Below are 18,420 nucleotides of genomic sequence, written 5' to 3'. Positions count from 1 at the left end.
TCTATCTATCTATCTATCTATCTATCTATCTATCTATCTATCTATCTATCTATCTATATATACATACATACATATATACATACATATAATTTTTCCCTCCAACTACCCTAATACTGACAAAGGTCTCATGAGTTACAAATATCATCTTTCCATGCAGGAATGTAAACAGTTCAACCTTAATAAGTCTCTTATGATTTCTCTTTCATGTTTACCTCTTCATGTTCCACTTGAGTCTTGTATTTGAAAGTCAAATTTTCTATTCAGCTCGAGTCTTTTCATCAAGAATGCTTGAAAGTCCTCTATTTCGCTGAATAACCTTTTTTTCCCCTGAAGGATTATACTCAGTTTTGCTGGGTAGGTGATTCTTGCTTGTAATCCTATCTCCTTTGCCCTCCAGAATATTATGTTCCATGCCCTGCGGTCCCTTAATGTAGAAGCTGCTAAATCTTGTGTTATCCTGATTGTGTTTCCCCAATACTTGAATTGTATCTTTCTGGCTGCTTGAAATATTTTCTTCTTGACCTGGGAACTCTGGAATTTGGCTACAATATTCCTAGGAGTGTTCCTTTGAGGATCTCTTTCAGGAGGAGATCGGTGGATTCTTTCAATTTCTATTTTGCCCTCTGGTTCTAAAATATCAGGACAGTTTTCCTTGATAATTTCTTGAAAGATGATGTCTAGGCTCCTTTTTTGATCATGACTTTCAGATAGTCCAATAATTTTTAAATTCTCTCTCCTGGATCTGTTTTCCAGGTCAGTTGTTTTTCCAATCAGATATTTCACATTGTTTTCTAGTTTTTCATTCTTTTGGATTTATTTTACAGTGTCTTGATTTCTCATTAAGTCTCTAGCTTCCAATTGCTCTATTCTAATTTTTAAGGAAGTAATCTTTAATTAATCTCCAGTAATCTTTTGGACTTCCTTTTCCATTTGGCCAATTTTGCTTTTTAGGGCATTCTTCTCCTCATTGGCTTTTTGAACCTCTTTTGCCATTTGGGTTAGGCTACTTTTTAAGGTGTTATTTTCTTCAGTGTTTTTTTGGGTCTCCTTTAGCAAGCTGTTGACTTGTTTTTCATGATTTTCTTGCATCACTCTCATTTCTCTTCCCAGTTTTTCCTCTACTTCTCTTACTTACTTCTCAAAATCCCTTTTGAGCTCTTGCAAGGCCTGGGACTGATTCCTATTTTTCTTGGAGGCTTTGGATGTAGGAGCTTTGACTTCGTTGTCTTCTTCTGGTTGTATGTTTTGATCTTCTTTGTCACGAAAGTAAGATAATATAGTCTGACTCTTTTTTGCACTACTTACTCGTGATCCCGGCCAATTACTTGGGTTTTAAACTCTTTGTTAAGGTAAGAGTCTGCTTCCAGTGTGGAGAATGTACTGTCCCAAGCTTCAGGGGTTTGTGCAGCTGTTTTCAGAGATACTTCTAGGGACTTGTAAATTTTCAGTTCTTCCAAGGTGCTATGATAAGGGGCGAGGTGTTTCTTCTCCACCGCCACAACAAGCTCCACCACACCAGCACTCCTCCTCGCTCCAGCACCGCCCCTCAGAACTGTGATCCAGATCCAAGCATGGGCAAAGAGATTCCTGCCTCAGCACTGGCAAAGAGATCCCTGCAATTCCCCTCTGATCAGCAATTCGATTTCCCCCTCAGTCTGTGGGCTGGAAGCTCAGGAGGCAGCCGCTACCCCGGGGCCCCACTTGGGACTTGCGACTGAGACCTAGCTTCTGTCTCACCACAGTCACAGACTTTTCCCACTGATCTTCGAAGTTGTCTTTGGTTTTCATTGAGAAGTCTGGAAACTGCCAGAGCTACCCGTGATTCAGTCCTCTGAGGCCTGCTCCAAGTTCGCTGCGGCCTGCGCGCTTACACCAAACTGCATTCCTCTCCCTGCCCGGCGCGATATACCTTTCTGATCAACCATCCAGGTTGTCTTGGGCTAGAAATTTGTTTTGCTCTGTCTTTTTGTGTGTTCTGCTGCTTTAGAATTTGTTTAGAGCCATTTTTTTACAGGTATTTGGAGGGGTTTGGGGGAGAGCTCAAGCAAGTCACTGCTTTCACTCTGCCATCTTGGCTCCGCCCCTGAGGGCCAAAAAATTTGATATAGATTTTCCAAATTGCAAGGGTGTCACATTCCTACCCCTTGCAATGTGGAAGGAACAACTGTACTTTGTATTTATTCTCTTTATGTTATGTATTACTAAGTATGTATTTATTGTTTTCCCATTACAATGTAAACTTGTTGGACAGCAAACATTTATTAAGTGCTCAGCTTACTAAGTACTAGACACTGTGTGAGTAAGGATCATTTCAGGCTTGTTAGTGGTTTGTTTGTTTTTTGTTTGTTTGTTTTTTGTTTTATTTTGTTTTTTATTTACACTCTTAGCCCCTAGCATAGTACCTGGCACACAGGAGGTACTTATAAATTCTTGTTGATTGATTAATTTACCTTGGTCTCAGTTTTCTCATCTGTAAAATGAGAGAGTAGGACTAGCTGATATTTAAAGTTTCCTTCTGGCTCTGTTACCATATGCTGATGCTGGATAAATTTGTTACTGCATTCTTTTACAATGTAGGTATAAAATGCCTTTAAAAGAAATAATCATTTCACATGTATTTTTATAATTATTTTGTAGATCTCTGTAAGAGCTAAGAATGTTTTACAGTTTGAAACAAATCTTCAAAAAAACCCTGTTGATTATATGAATTGTCAAATATGCCTGTAATGGTCCTAAAAATATTAGAAAAGAGTCATTGATGGAGCCCATTTTCCCATTTTCTTATTTCATTCATAGAACTAAGGTCTTATCAAACCTTAAGATAGTAGTTTCCAGAAAATTTGTCAATGATAACCATCTTTTTTAGCAATTTAGTTTTTATTAAATATTTAATCATAAACAACCAAAGTCCTATACTCTTTAGAGTTTGTGCTAAGAAAAAGAATAATAACAACAGCTTTCCTAACAACAGATTTTGAGTTAATGGAACAAGTCAGAATCAGATCAAAAAGTTAGTGAATTTCAAACGAAGACTGTGTTCTAACTTCCTCTAATAGATAGGGCTAGCCCTATGCCAAATTGGTTTATAATTGGTATTTCATTATCTCCCTTTGTTCTACTTTCCCCTTTCTTGCAGGCTCCCATTTCCCTGAATACTCAGGGGCCATTTTCTTGTGCTAGCCCCTGATAGCTGCACTATTAGATATCCTACACACACCTGCCCTGGACCTTTATCTTTATTCTAATAACAACAACAATAGTGCTATTATTTTAGCTCATGATTATATAGCAATTTAATGTTTACAAAATGCTTTACTTATATCATTTCACTTGATCCTCACATCCACCCTATAAAGTGCTGTTATTATACCTTTTTACAGATGAGGACACTGAGGGTGAGAGGGACTAAGTGACTTGCTCATGACTACTGTCTGGAATTTTAACAAGAACAGATAGAGATATAGATCAGATATAGCTAGAGATACACAGAGGCTGTGAACAGAGCCAAAACTACTTGAGAAGGAAATGTCAGCTTCACAGTTTAAACCAGGACTCTCCTGACTCCAAGTCCATTGTTCTTTCCACCACACCACATTGCTTCTCTTGTTAGAATTACCTGTTGTGTATCATCTATGCCCAAAAGAGAGATGTTGTCAGCCCTTTCATATTGTAAAGTATTTAATAGTCTAATTCATGCTAAAGTGTTCAAGACTTCTGCTGATTTAATATGTTCTTCCCTTCCAGAGTTATATAAGTTTACCATAACCCAGAGGAATGAATGTGAAACAAAATTTCAGACATCTGGGAACGTCCAGTAGGGAAGCTATTTGAAAATAGGAAACCTTTCCAGAAATAGGAAACCTTCTCGAAATATAACACATGGGTTATGATCTATTCTATCCTTGCATATTTCCAGCATTATTGATAAATATAATAATAGATTAAGAATAGTCAGGATGTCAATATGATAACTTTTCAAGACTAAAACTGAAATCATGATCTTGGTGGAGAAGAAGTAATCAGTGACAAATGTGTGAGGACAAAGAAGGAGATGGAGAGAGAAAAAGAGATCACCAGAAGAAAGAACTTTATTCACCTGACAGAATTATAGTTAGTTCCTTGTTCTGACTTTGAAGCCATGCCCCCAAGAAGATTATGAATATGCCTACTGACCTTATTTGAATATGAATTATACAAATATGCCCAATACCTTATTTCCAATATTGCTCATATCTGGAAAGTAAGAAATGTCTTTTTCCTGGCTACTTAGTGGCCTATTGATTCCACATTGATAATTGGTTGAGACCTGGATGGTGTGAATCTGAGCCATGCCCCTGAATTTGACCATTAAAAGGGAACAGAGACATTGGGCTTCCTCAGTATGGTGTCAGTGGGCACACCTAAACCAAATTCCATGCCCTACAAAGAAGATATGACCAAAATACTAAACAGCTTCAGTGGGAAAATCACTCCATATATATTAGAGATATCTTCAAATCCATAATAAAATCCTTATCTTTCAACCATGTGAAGTTAACTGTACTCCTAATCACACCCTAGTCATATCATATACATGTATGTCTATATATTTCATAGAGAGGCACAGAGATATTTTTACATATATACTAAACATATGAAAAGAGCTTTTTGTAAATGATATTGAACATTTGTCCTCCCCAAAAAATATATAAATTTTCTTTTATGTTCCTGAAATATATTTATTAACATATCACATAAAATCTTTTAAAGGTTTTGTCCAATGTCAAGTTTTTCATTACTTAAGACCTCTTCTAGTAATGATGCTATCAAAGAAAGGTTTAAGAAAGATCTAACTCAGAATCTGGGGAATAGATCCAAACTCTCCTCCTCTCTTCCAAATTTACTGATAGGACAAAAGAAGTTTCCAGTACTGCCATCATGAACAATAACAGTCATTCATGCAGGTCTTTGCCAGGTTCTCTTTTGTGCATTTACTATTACAAATTTGGTGAGAAATATCTTTACCTGAATGTAAATCTAAATACAAACATTATAGATAAGGACACTCTGTGTTTTGGTGATGGTTTTCCCCACATGCTTTATATATATGTTGCAACATTTACCTCTTATCTATAGTATCTTAACTATTTCATCTGTCTTCTGAAATGGAAACTGTACAACTTTGATCATTATCAAGAGTGCGCTCCCATTTCATCTTCTCTTCCTACTTCTATGATGCTGTTATAAGAATTGAAATTGGAAGCAGAATTTCTGTTAGCTTTGTTACTAAGACCTTCATAACCACAACGTATTAATTTAGAAAATCAAATGAAATCAGTTTCTCTCTGGATTAAGAAATATTTCAATTGGAACAGAAAATGGAGGAGCTGTTTTTGTTTAGTACTCTCTACTCGTCCTTGGAATTTTTTTATTGTATTTAATCACATCCAGGCATTTTCTTTTCTGTTTTGCTCATTGTATGTTAATGTTCATTTTGTGTTTAGACTGACTGAAGCTAAATGAAGTAATGTATTAATATTTGAAATTAATTGTTTTAAAGTATGTGATATAAAATTGATTTTATTTTTAAAGAAAATGTTATTTTCATAAAAATGGAAATAAAAGGGTAAGACTTGCTTAGAGAAGAAAACTATTCAAAGCCTGAAACATGACTACTATGCTGACATAATTGTGAGAAGCTCTTGATTCTGTTCGTAGTAGCATTATTTTATTAGACCAATAGATTTTCTGTTGAATGACTAAAGTCAAACTAAACTAATATCTAAGTTTATTAATAATTTCTTTGGATGTCTGCAATTTTTTAAAAGATTTTTTGAGTTCTTTATGCTATCTCAAGTTCCTTCTTCCTCATTTACTTTACTGTATTTTAATGTTATTTCAGATGCAGCAGGAGTTGGAAGAAAGTATAGCTAGGGAACTTGATGAAGGTATGTCCCAAATTGTTCATAAATAAAATGTAATTATGCTATACCTGATTTTTAAATATGCTGAAAAACTCCCACAAAGGCATGGTTTTAGGGCCACGTCCCTTTTTTTCCTCACTTTGAAGTAATGATGGGTTGTTCTGTGCCAGTGAAGTGCGAGATCTAGCAGGTTCTTTCTAATAAGCTAGAAGGATAGCACGAGCACAAGAGGTAGACTGTCTGTTTCCAGAAGACACATGGCCATTTAGAAAGAGGCTTAGATCCAGAAGGCTCGAAAGTAGGTGATGAAATCTTTGGCCACAGCATCCCATGAAATAGAAGGATAATTGGTCCTCAGTCCTGTGTAGCTCCTTCTGATCTTTAGATATGAAGGCAGTCAACCACTTTGGGGGGATGCAATCAAGAAGATTGCTGTTCAAGAAGATTGTTTGGACTAGAGAGCCATTGAAGTCATATCCAAGTCTGAGATTCTATTATTCTGTTTAATTCTGTGATTCCACAGTGATTTCAGGAGAGTGATGGGAAAGGGGGCAAAAGATACTAAGAATTCCACAATTCAAAAATCATCTACAAATATCAATTTAACTATTAGAATCTTAATTTGCAGTCTTTGTCTAGAGTGACCAACAGGACTGAAAGAACTAAATAGTATTCATATTGTCACCCTTGCTATCAATTTAACCAGAACATAGAAAGAAGTTGCAGCTAAATGGAAATATGGTTCACATTTTCCTCAAATAGGCAAATAAAATAATTGGCATGGTTGGTTTCACTGTGAGCACAAAGGCAATACTAAACATAATTAAATAGGAAATAGTGCTCAACATGAGCATAAGCAAACAGACCACCATGAACGTAATTATAATTGCAGCTTATATACTGACATCTACTGCAGAAGATGAAAAAAAAATATTATGTGAACAATTTGATGAGTTGCTCCAAAATCAACATACTTTTTAAGTGTAATAATAGTGACTGACCTTTATATAGCACTTTAAACTTTGCAAAACACTTCGCCTACAATATCTGATTTGAGCTTCAAAACAACCCTCTATGGTAGGTTACTTCCAGGAAAACTTCAATTCAAGTCCTGCCTATGATACAGACTGCCCATGAGACCATGGTCAAGTCACTTACCTTCAAAGTACAGAGGAAACTCTAAGACTAAATTGAACCAATAACCATTTTCATGATTCTTAAACTCTGAATTCCTTAACTCATAATCATGAGTCTCAAGAGAAATTCAAAAATTACACACATATGTGTGTATAATATCTATATATGCATACATAATGTAAATTGTTTTTTTCTTCTTCCTTTTCCCCCCAGCTACGGCTAAACTTGAATCTAGATCTTGAAGGACTACTAATCTATATACTAATGATTCCTCAAGAATGCCAAGGTTAAATCAGGATCCAGAAAAATTACATGCTTTAAAGGAAAAAGTAATGTTCATTTATGAAATTAACTATGTTTACATAATATGTAATGGCTTTCCATTAAATATATAAATGTGAAAAAAATCTAATGTATTAGAAAATGTGTTGTGTTGTAAGTTTTAATATGTACTATATTTATATATATGTAAATATATTTGTATGGTTCTTTATTAAAACTTTATTTCTTTGTATTTGTAGCACTGCCCCCCCAAATTGTTACTTCATTGCAGGTACTCTAGAAACCACTAAATGGATTGTAATACTTTAGTTATCTATCTTTGAAGGTTGTACTGTGTTTTTTATTTAATAAAATATTAAATAAGATAGGCAGGTTTGTTGATTATTCGTATCCAACTGTTAAACCAATTGGAATTTTTTTTTTAAGATGAGAAGCTTACTTTCAGATTTTTTCTTCAATTTTGTATTTGCTGGTGAACACTGTGCTAACACCTATGAGTGCCTGCTGCTGATTGCCAACATCTTAGTGAATCATCAGAGACTAGGGAGGAAGGAGAGGATGCAACTAAATTGGACTAAAGGCAGGGTTTCAAGGAACCCATACATGACCAAAAGGCATGGGAAACTGGCTCACTTTGGTACCAAGGCGGTATAGTCAAAGGAACAGGTTCTCCTGTACAGAGTATTTGCTAAATTTATCTTGATATTGGCACTCATCAATTACACGTGCTATAAATACAGACTGATCCCTTCACTAAGAAAGAAGCTCGAGAGAGAGAGGGAACACCTCTACCTACATTTTGGCTTATTAAAGAAAGCTGCATAGACAGCACAGAAAATAATCCAAGATGGAATACAAAAAGAAAAAAATCCTGAGGAGGCAGAGGAAAGTTAATAATACAGTCACAGAAACTGGTGATAGGAAAGCCTGCTAGAAAGAAAGGAGGCGACTCTGATGCTGGAGCTATATAACAAGCATCCCATAAATGTAAATAAAATAGTAACATCCCATGCTCCACAGTATACTGAAGATTAGGGGTGGGGGGAGCATCCCAATACCATGAGAATGTCTCAGGTAGAGAAATTCTTTAAGATGAAGCCTCAGTTTGACACTACCTATTCCTCCTTTGTTGTGTGTTTCACTTACCTACTTAGTCTATGTTTACCTCCACCTTTAGACCATTGTTCTAAAAACATTTTTGACTGTCCTAGCCCTAGAATTTGGTTACTTTCAGAACTCAAGCTTGACCTGGAATACTACTTGAAATGTCTTCTTTTTCATCCATGTGAAGGGTTCTCCCTCAGAGCTTGTTAATTGTCCTTTTCATAGACCTCTATAAGTCTCATTGCCTTTCAAGGGCAAGGATCTGAAAACAATTGTAACCATCAGATTTTTCCATGGATACAGCTAGGTGTTCCACCTGTTACTAGTATCAAATCTGGAGGATTTGCTATTCTTTCAATGTGCCATGAGAGAATAATAGGAAGACAAAAAATGACTATGGTGAAGTTTTCCATTGCAATGTCAGTCACAATCTTTCCCCTCTTTTGCTCCCTTCCAAAGAAACACAACAACAACATAAGTGATTGATTGTCTAGAGGGAGCTGAGTTCATGGTTTCTTTTTTCTCCCTGCTTTGGAAATTAACAAAAAATGTATGTGTGTAAGTGTGTGTGTGTGTGTGTGTATGTGTATGATCTGTCCATATATATATGGTGTGTGTGTGTGTATATATGTATATATGTATATATATATATATATTCCCTCCAACTATACTAATACTGACAAAAGTCTCGTGATTTACAAATTTCATCTTTCCATGTAGGAATGTAAAGAGTTCAACTTTAATAAGTCCCTTATGATTTCTCTTTCCTGTTTACCTTTTCATGCTTCTCTTGAATCTTGTATTTGGAAGTCAAATTTTCTATCCAGTTCTAGTCTTTTCATCAAGAATGCTTGAAAGTCCTCTATTTCATTGAATTTCCATGTTTTTTCCCTATAGGATTTACTCAGTTTTGCTGGGTAGGTGATTCTTGGTTTTTATCCTGGCTCCTTTGACATATGGCATATCATATTCCAAGCTTTCTGATCCCTTAATGTAGAATCCACTAAATCTTGTGTTATCTTAATTGTGTTTCCACAATATTTGAATTGTTTCTTGCTTGCAGTATCTTCTTCTTGACCTGGGAACTCTGAAATTTGGCTATAATATTCCTAAGAGTTTTCCTTTGGGGATCTCTTTCAGGAGGTGATTGGTGGATTCTTTCCATTTCTCTTTTACTCTCTGGTTTTACAATATCAGGGCAGTTTTCCTTGATAATTTCTTGAAAGATGATGCATAGGCTCTTTTTTTTTTGATCATAGCTTTCAGGTAGTCCAATAATTTTTAAATTATCTCTCCTGGGTCTATTTTCCAGGTCAGTTGTTTTTCCAGTGAGATATTTTACATTGTCTTCTGTTTTTTTCATTCTTTTGGTTTTGTTTTATAACTTCTTCATTTCATAGTCATTGGCTTCCATTTGCTCCATTCTGATTTTTAAAGAGTTATTTTCTACAGTGAGCTTTTGGATTTCCTTTTCCATTTGGCCAATTCTGAATTTTAAGGTATTCTTCTCCTCATTGACTTTGTGGACCTCTTTTGCCATTTGAGTTAGGCTATTTTTTAAGGTGTTATTTTCTTCAGTATTTTTGGGGGGGTCTCCTTTAGCAAGCTGTTGACTAGTTTTTCATGATTTTTTTGCATCAATCTCATTTTTTTCCCTAATTTTCCTCTATTTCTCTTACTTGCTTCTCAAAATCCTTTTTGAGCTCTTCCACGGCCTGAGATCGATTCATATTTTTCTTGGAGGCTTTGGATGTAGGAGCTTTGACGCTTTGACTTTGTTGTCTTCTTCTGGTTGTATGTTTTGATCTGCTTTGTCATCAAAGTAAGATTCATAGTCTGAGTTTTTTTCTGCTGTTTGCTCATGATCCCAGCCAATTACTTGAGTTTTAAACTCTTTGTTAAGGTAAAGGTCTGCTTTCAGTGTGGAGAATGTACTGTCCCAAGATTCAGGGGTTTTGTGCAGCAGTTTGCAGAGATACTTCTAGGGACCTGTAAATTTTCAGTTCTTTCAAAGTGGCACAATCTAAAGAGAGGTGTTTACTCCTCTCCTGGCCTGTGTTCTAGTCTGTGAGTGACCACAAGCACTCTTTTCTGCCTTGGAACTGTGAGGAGGATTCCCTTTCCACCAGTGCCACAAGCTCCACAACACTAATGCACCTCCTTGCCCTTGGACCGCCACTCAGAACTGCGACCCAGATCCAACCACAGGCAAAGCAAGAGAATCCTGCCTCAGCACCAGCAAAGAGATCCCTGCAATCCCCTTCTGATTAGCCACTTGATTCTCCCTCCTTTTGTGGGAGACCTCCAGAAGCAGCTGCCGCCCTGGGACTATGCTCGGACTGCGGCCTGCCCAAACTCCTCTCTCACGGTGGTCCAACAAACCTTTTCTACTGAGTTGTCTTTGGTGTTTGTGCATTGAGAAATCAGGAAACTGCCACAGCTGCCCATGATTCAGTCCCCTGAGGGTTGCTCCAGGTTTGCTGAGGCCTGGTGTTTGCCTGCCTGGCCAATGCTGAACTGTGCGGCTCTCCCAGCGAGGAGCAATAGACCTTTCCGATCAACCATCCAGGTTGTCTTGGGCTGAATATTTGTTTCACTCTGTCTTTTTGTGGTTCTGCTACTCTAAAATTTGTTTAGTCATTTTTACAGGTATTTGGAGGGGTTTGGGGGAGAGCTCAAGCAAGTCACTGCTTTTTCTGTGCCATCTTGGCTCTGCCCCAGGTTAGTAATTTTTTAAAGAATATTTTCTAGGCTTCATTTCTTCATCTATAAAACAAAAGGCAGGTGTTACAGGTGGATAGAGAGGATAGAAGAGTGAATATGGATCTAGCCAGGGAACACCTAAGTTCAAATCTCACCTCACATAACAGCTGTGTGTCTTTGAACAAATTACTTAATCTCTTTCAGCCACAATTTCCTCATCTGTAAAGTGGCAATAAGAGCACCTATATCATAATGTTGTAAGGACTAAAGGAGACAAAATGTGCAACACTTCACAAAATGCTATATAACTGTTAGCTTTTATTATTGTTTTTATAATTAGGCAGTTAGACTAGATGATCTCTAAGGTCCTTTCCTGACAATCTTGAAAATATATATTCATTTCCCACTCAAGTTTCTTTCCTGAACTATAGGTCATGTCAGCTCACCTATGTTCATATTTATATAGTATCTTTATAATGCTTCTGCACAGTTCTCAATAGATTAAAGCCTTTTCATGCCTCCTATGGCCTTTCCTTTGACCTTTAAGCAACCCACAAGTCTAACAACTCAGAGAGTTGTATGACCAGAAAAGGAGGTAGGCTATTCATAGTGAGAGTGATAGACAGTCTGGACAGACTCTCCTAGAATGATGAAATGTCAAAAGATCTAGGGCCCCCAGCATGTTGGAGACCCTGTGGGGGGCTGAAGGGAGGACAAACACAAGAGGTACACAGAATGAAAAAAATGTGAATGGGTTGTGATCTCTATGTAGTATGTAATTATGGGTCTGGAGGAGCCCTGGAGTTTACTGACATGGTCAAACCTTTGCTTGAGGAAAATCATTTTGGCAGCTGAAGGAGAGTTTGAGACAGGAACCACAAAAGGAAGACTACATTACAATATTCCAGAAGAGAGATAAGTTCCTGAACTAGGGTAGGAGCTGTGTGTCTGGAAAAAATGAAATGTTATAAAGGAAAAAAACAAGATTTGGCAATTGATTGGATATGTGGAGGGAGAGGAATCAAGGATGGTCCTGGGGTTGCAAGCCTGGATAATGGTGCAGCAATGAGGGGAGAGGTTGATGGAAAATGTAATTCGTTGTGTTGGAAAGGAGCTTCAGATGCTAAGAGCACATAAATTAACTAGTCCAAAAGGCAACTGGTGATGTGGGACTAGAACTCAGAAGAGAAACTATGGCAAGATATAGAGATCTGGGAATCATTTGCATCTAGATATCATGAAGTGAGATGGGGAAGGGGGAACAGAAAAAAAAATATGATAGAGGGAAAAGAAAAGCAAACCCAGGACAAAGCCACAGGGAATACTCAGTTGAGGAACGTAACACAGATGAAGATCCAGTGAAGGATTTGTAGAAAGGAGGAAAATCAGGAGAAAAATGTCACAAATCCCAGAAAGGAGAGGATCTAGGGGAAGAAAGTGATCAGCAGTGCCAAATGCAGTAGAAGTCAAGAAGGAAAAGGACTGAATAAAGGCCACTAGATTTGGCAATTAAAAGATAACTGACCACTTTGGAGAGGGCAATTTCACTTGGATGAGGTTGGAAGTCAGATTGCAGAAGGTTGAGAACAGAGGGAGAGGAATGCAGAAGGCAAGTGTTCTATAGTTTATATAGTCTGAGAAAAGTGTAACAGCTGATACTAATTGAGGACTTGAAGGTTTGGAAAGCCTTTTATATACATTATCTCCTTTTACACATGAGATAACTGAGGTTTGAAGAGCAACTTATCTATGGTCCAACAGATAATAGGAGTCAGAAGGAAGGATTTGAATCTCGATCTGATACCAAGACCAGCACTCTATCCATAATGCTAAGCTGATGATGCAGTAAATGTAAAAATATCATGCCATCTTATGGTGATACAGGTATTCTACAAATAAAAGTTTCTGACATGATAGAATAGTGTAGAATTGAATACTTACCACAATCATTCTGCCATCAGATGTAATTACATCAACTGTACCTGATAAAACAGGATTAAGAAAGTATTTCTTTAGGAGAGTCTATATATTGTGACCTTAAGCCCTGATAAAGAATGCTAGGTTTGTTAGAAAATCTGAAATATTACTTCACAGTTGGTGAACACAGATATTCTAACTTTCCTATACAAAAAGTGGATTATGAAGGTCTGAAAACTCTGTAGAAGATACCCTCCCTGTTAACCAAAACAACAACAACAACAAACCAACAACAGTGTTTATAACGATCACAATCATATCTTTGGCAATTTTGGGGAAAAAAATCACTCTTTCAGCTATGTGATTCAAATGTTCAGCCCTAAAACAGCTGTAAAGTTTAACTACACTTACAGAGTATTTTTTCGGCTTTCGGCACTGTGCAACCTTAAAACAGCTTTCTTCACCTAACTTTCTCTAAGGGATCCAATTAAAGCCCACAGAAGTTCCAGTAAATGAGGATCTCCAAATACAATAGTAATTTGCTTTCTCTACCCCTGCACCCTTCAGACAATAAGAATGAAAGATTGAACGATGATTTCTTTCTGGGGCTCTAAATTTAAGGGTATGTTAGAGGCCTTTTCTTGTTCTTATTTTATTTTAGACATGATCATTCCCATTTGTTAAAGAGGAACCCACCTGACCAGTCCATTATTTGTCAAGTGTCAAACTCTCACATCTAGCTTTACAAGAGAGGATAAGACAGCTTGCTGCTGCTGATGCAATGGAGGGAGGCTGGTGTGAGGAGGGGAATGGCTGCTGGACCAGGAAAAACATTTTTTTGGGGAGTGAGGGAGGTTGAGAAATAAAGAATCACAACTAGAAAGAAAGAATCAGATATGGATCGGGCAGCTTTATTCCCAGACAGAAAAGAAAATACTAAGTAATAAAGAATCATAGAATGATTAGACTAGAATCCAATAATTTATAACTATTAGATACTTTAGTAAGCTAATTTTCAGTTTTTTCAGTGCTGCTAATAAGCCCAATACATTTCACCTTCAGAAGACACAAGATAATTTAACATTAAGTGGAATTTTCTTTCTGATTTTCAGTCTCTGTCTCTCTTTCTGTGTCTGTCTGTTTCTCTCTCTTAGTCACTTTCTGTCTCTCTTCCCCTCCCTATCAAAACGATTCTCTTGACACCATCTCACTCCTCCAGCTGTAATTATAATCACCCTGGCACAAGCTCTTGCTTCTATTACCTCCAGGTTCTTACAATATTCTCAAGATCAGCCCTAAAGGAAGGAAATACACCAAAGAGTCAAAGGAAATCTAGAGGCCCTAGCAGAAATCTAGCTAGTTCAATCCATGCTAGACTCTTCATATGGGAAGCCCCTCACCAACTTTCCAAGAGTCTTCTGTGGAGAATCCCTCCAATAATTATGATAAGAAAAATAATAAAAATAGCTAATATTTATATAGTGCTTACTACATAACAGACCCTGTGCTAAGCACTTGACAAATATTATCTCATTTGATCCTCACAACAACCCTGGGAGGTGGGTGCTATCATTATCCCCATTTTACAGATGAGGAAATTGAGGCAAATAGAAATTAAGTGACTGTCCAGTGTCACACAGCTAATAAGTATCTGAGGCTGGACTTAAACTAAGGTCTTCCTGACTCCTAGTTCTGCACTCAATCCACTGTGCCCTCTAGTTACCCTGCAAATGCAAAGGGTCCCAAAATTATGCCAAAGTCCCCATATCAAGTACAGTGACTAGCTAGATCGCACTTGGCTGAAGACACAGAGTCTCAACATGCATAAATTTTTGTCTTTTACCTACCATCATCACCCTTTCCCCAGGGTTCAATTCTGGGAGAAGCCTGACTTTCAAATAGCAGGAGAAAGCTATGGAATTGGAAGCTATTAGAACATCCATTGGCTCCTCACACCACCTCTGCTTCACAGGGAAAGTTGCTATTTACAGTAATGTTGCTTTTGGCTTTAATCTGGGGTTTCCTAAAAGAAGGAGAGAAAGGAAAAATGCTACCTCATGCATCAGATAATAGGACTGGTTGTTTTCTTCACACATAGAAAGCAATAATGAGCATAAGAGAATTACAACATGCATTAAAAGAATAAATTAAATAGGATTTGGAAACTCAACTTGTAGCCAGCTTGTAACTTGTAGTTATCTGCCAGTTGGCTGAGAGTAAATCTGGACACACAATTCAGTTTGGTAATTCTTCTAATTAGCTATTTCATATTTTTCATGAACAGGTTCAATCAAATACCATATGTGTATATTTGTATGTATATATATATATATATATATATATATATACACACACACATATACATATACATATACATATATATACAGACACATATACATACAGATCTCCAAGGCAGATTTTTTTCCAGTGGCTCCTCTTTCTCAAATGCCAGCTCTTCCTTTTGTTCCAGCCCACTCTTGCTGCTGCTGCCACCACAACTGACCACTTCAATAGTCATTACAGTCACAGCTTTAATGGCCTTCTAGGACCTCATGACCTGAAACTTACAAGGTCACCTCGGCTTATCCATCTTGAAGTTGCTGCTCAGTTACCTAGTGACTCTGGAAGATATACTGCTTCCACCATTCCCTTACTCTACTCTCCCATGAAGCTGTGAAGAGTCCTTATGACTAATAGCCATAAAGGAAAAGGAACATTTGTTTAGGTGGGGAGAAGGGCAGGCATTTGAGCCTCCCCATTGTTTCTTTAGTCAGAACTATGGGTATACAGATAAGTCTTTATTAGAATAAATAATGAATTCCCTGAAGTTGTCCCATGTATTCACACTATTTGAAGTTATAATTATGTAATATATGGCAGTTGGTTCCAGCTCAATTCAAACATGTACTGCAAATCCAGATAATCTGACTAATTTATAAGATTCATTATTTGCATTAATTGGAACCTACCTAAGTTGTGGCTTGAGAACCAATGGGAAGACTTCACATATATAGACTCAATCTTACAGACTCTATATAGACTCAAAAACAGATGGGGAACACTACACATGTTGTGCCGGTCCAAACCGCGCACTCTCTTTCAGCCAGATCAGGCAACCAGGGTCATACTCACCGGTCCTCGGAGGCCACCCGGATTTGCCAGAGACGAGCCGACCAGGAGGTGCAAAAACCTGAACTTTATTCAATAATCATCACAGCAAGGCCGGGCAGGAAGGCACACGCACGAGCAGGAGCAAAAGCCGACCCTGCCCCCCCTCCCTGCAGCTCTTTTTAGTACCTTCTTCGTCCCTCCTCCTCAGCCCGCCCATAGTGACTCGTCGAGGATCAAATATCAGAAGGGGATGTCTAGCATAGTGCCCAGACAAAGGGAGCATACATGGCACAGGAAGTGGGGCCTAGATATTTGGAAGGAGGCGTGAGGGATCAGTGCATACACAAAGGAGAATGTATGTGACGCAGGAAGTCGGGCCCAGATACCGGAGGGAGGCTTCTGGGGTCAGTGCTACACCTAGGGAGCATACGCGACTCAGGAAGTCAGGTTTGGTCACAGGAAGGAGGCGTCTGGGGTTAGCGTGGTACCTAAGGAAGGAGGCTAGACAGAGAGAGCTTGTTCTCTGCCGTCCCACTCCCAAGTGGCACAGCCCCTGCCTCAGGAGTACGTACTCCAGCTATTTCCTTGTACCTTGTTTCTTCTCCAGCTTGTCACAGCTCCACATAGCACTGCCCCTGCCTCGGGAGTACGTACTCCAGCTACTTCCTTGTACCTTGTTTCTTCTCCAGCTTGTCACAGCTCCATATAGCACAGCCCCTGCCTCGGGAGCATGAGCTCCGGTTACTTTCTAATACCCAGTTCCCGCCCCATGTTGCCACAACCCGCACTTGGCAGAAGCTAACACCAGACAATCCCTCACAACATGTGTCCTATATAAAGGAAAACCAACGAGAAATTTCAAAACCCATGGCTTTATTAGATTGGGCATCCAAAGAACTGGATTTAGATCTAGTCCCTGTCCTTTATTAGCTGTGTCCCAAGCCTTGAGGTGGAGATAACCATACATAAACTGCCCATTTCACTGGACTATTGTAAAAATGGAGAAAAAGCATGTAAAGTACTGGATGAACCACAAGATACTAGGTACATGGGAGCTATTAGTATCACTAATAATAATTGTAATAGGAACTATTTGTCCATTTTCATATAGTCTATTTTCATCCATCTTCATTAAAAACTCATGAAAATATTTTTCACCTTCCACAAATTTCATTCTAGGTTTCAGCCAAACACTCATCAGCAAGTCATGAGGTTTTAATTAATGATTTGCCTCTATATTTGAAGTATTAACAAATTTAATTTACTAATTTATTCTTCCCTATAGATATCAACTAGGGTTTTTTGTAACATATACATTGGCCCTCTCCCCAATAAGAATTATACACGTTAGAAAATAATTATACAGTGCACTACTAACTTTCTGTCCACAAATCATACACAGTATAATATGTATATAATAATGGAGTCTGTTACTTGCTAAATAGGACTTCTAACTAGCCAAGCCATAGCCCAAATGCAGTCAGAGTACTAGATCATGGTGCTAGATGGTAGAAAATGTTATTGAACATTATATGCCGTTTAGAGACAGCTTTACAGTTCTGCAGGATATCAGGTATGGCAGATAGAAAGGAGAGAGTCTATCCCTTGAAGAAATCTTGACAGGTCATGGCACAAGGAAATCCAACAACATATGGATCATCTGACTTATGCCACAAACAGTCCACCACTGAGACCAAGAGACCTACAGGATGAACTTACAGTTTGGTTGTTTGGACAGAAACAAAGAAGGAGGAGGAGGAGGAGGAGGAGGAGGAGGAGGAGCAGCTGCAGCAGGTCATCAGGGAGGGTATTCATCATTTCTGTATTCTTAAGTCCACTGATCCTGGAGCTGAATGAACAGTATGAATGCTAGCAAATACATTTCACATCATGAATGGAAAGTAGCATAGGAGAAAAAGGGGGGAAAATCCAAGGCCAGTTAGATAATAGCCTGTTCTGTTCCTCTTTGCAGAAATTTCCTTATGATTTGAGGGCTGAACTAACTTCAATAAACAAAATACTTCTAGTTTCTGCTCTACATTGTATGTACCTTAAAAACAAAGCCAACTTTGATGATCTATTCTAATGGAAGCCTATAATAGTAGAATACAAACTAACACAGAGAATCAAAATATCCATGTTGGAATTAAAAACCATGGAGTCCAGCCTTGCAATCAATGTAACCATTGTTTCCGCCCCCATGGCCAGACATGGTCAGACAGCTTCTTCTGAAGGGAACTATCTCACAAACAGACCATTCCAT

The 18,420-nt window shown here is 38.0% G+C and overlaps 1 protein-coding gene across 1 annotated transcript in view; it reads left to right on the top strand.

The window, feature by feature from the left end:
• LOC114038079 (ankyrin repeat domain-containing protein 26-like) overlaps positions 1-7,653 on the top strand; it is a 100,883-nt gene extending 93,230 nt beyond the window's left edge. The window contains 2 exon segments of the mRNA XM_027855184.1: positions 5,882-5,927; positions 7,254-7,653. Of these exon segments, the coding sequence (XP_027710985.1) occupies positions 5,882-5,927; positions 7,254-7,282 (75 nt within the window). The 3' untranslated portion in view covers positions 7,283-7,653.
• The last annotated feature ends 10,767 nt before the right edge of the window (positions 7,654-18,420 follow it).

This window comes from Vombatus ursinus, unplaced genomic scaffold (assembly GCF_900497805.2).
Source record: "Vombatus ursinus unplaced genomic scaffold, bare-nosed wombat genome assembly UNPS02010788.1, whole genome shotgun sequence".
Classification (NCBI taxonomy): Eukaryota; Metazoa; Chordata; class Mammalia; order Diprotodontia; family Vombatidae; genus Vombatus; species Vombatus ursinus.
The sequence above is the reverse complement of the archived record's forward strand: the minus strand, read 5'-3'. Positions and strand labels throughout refer to the sequence as shown.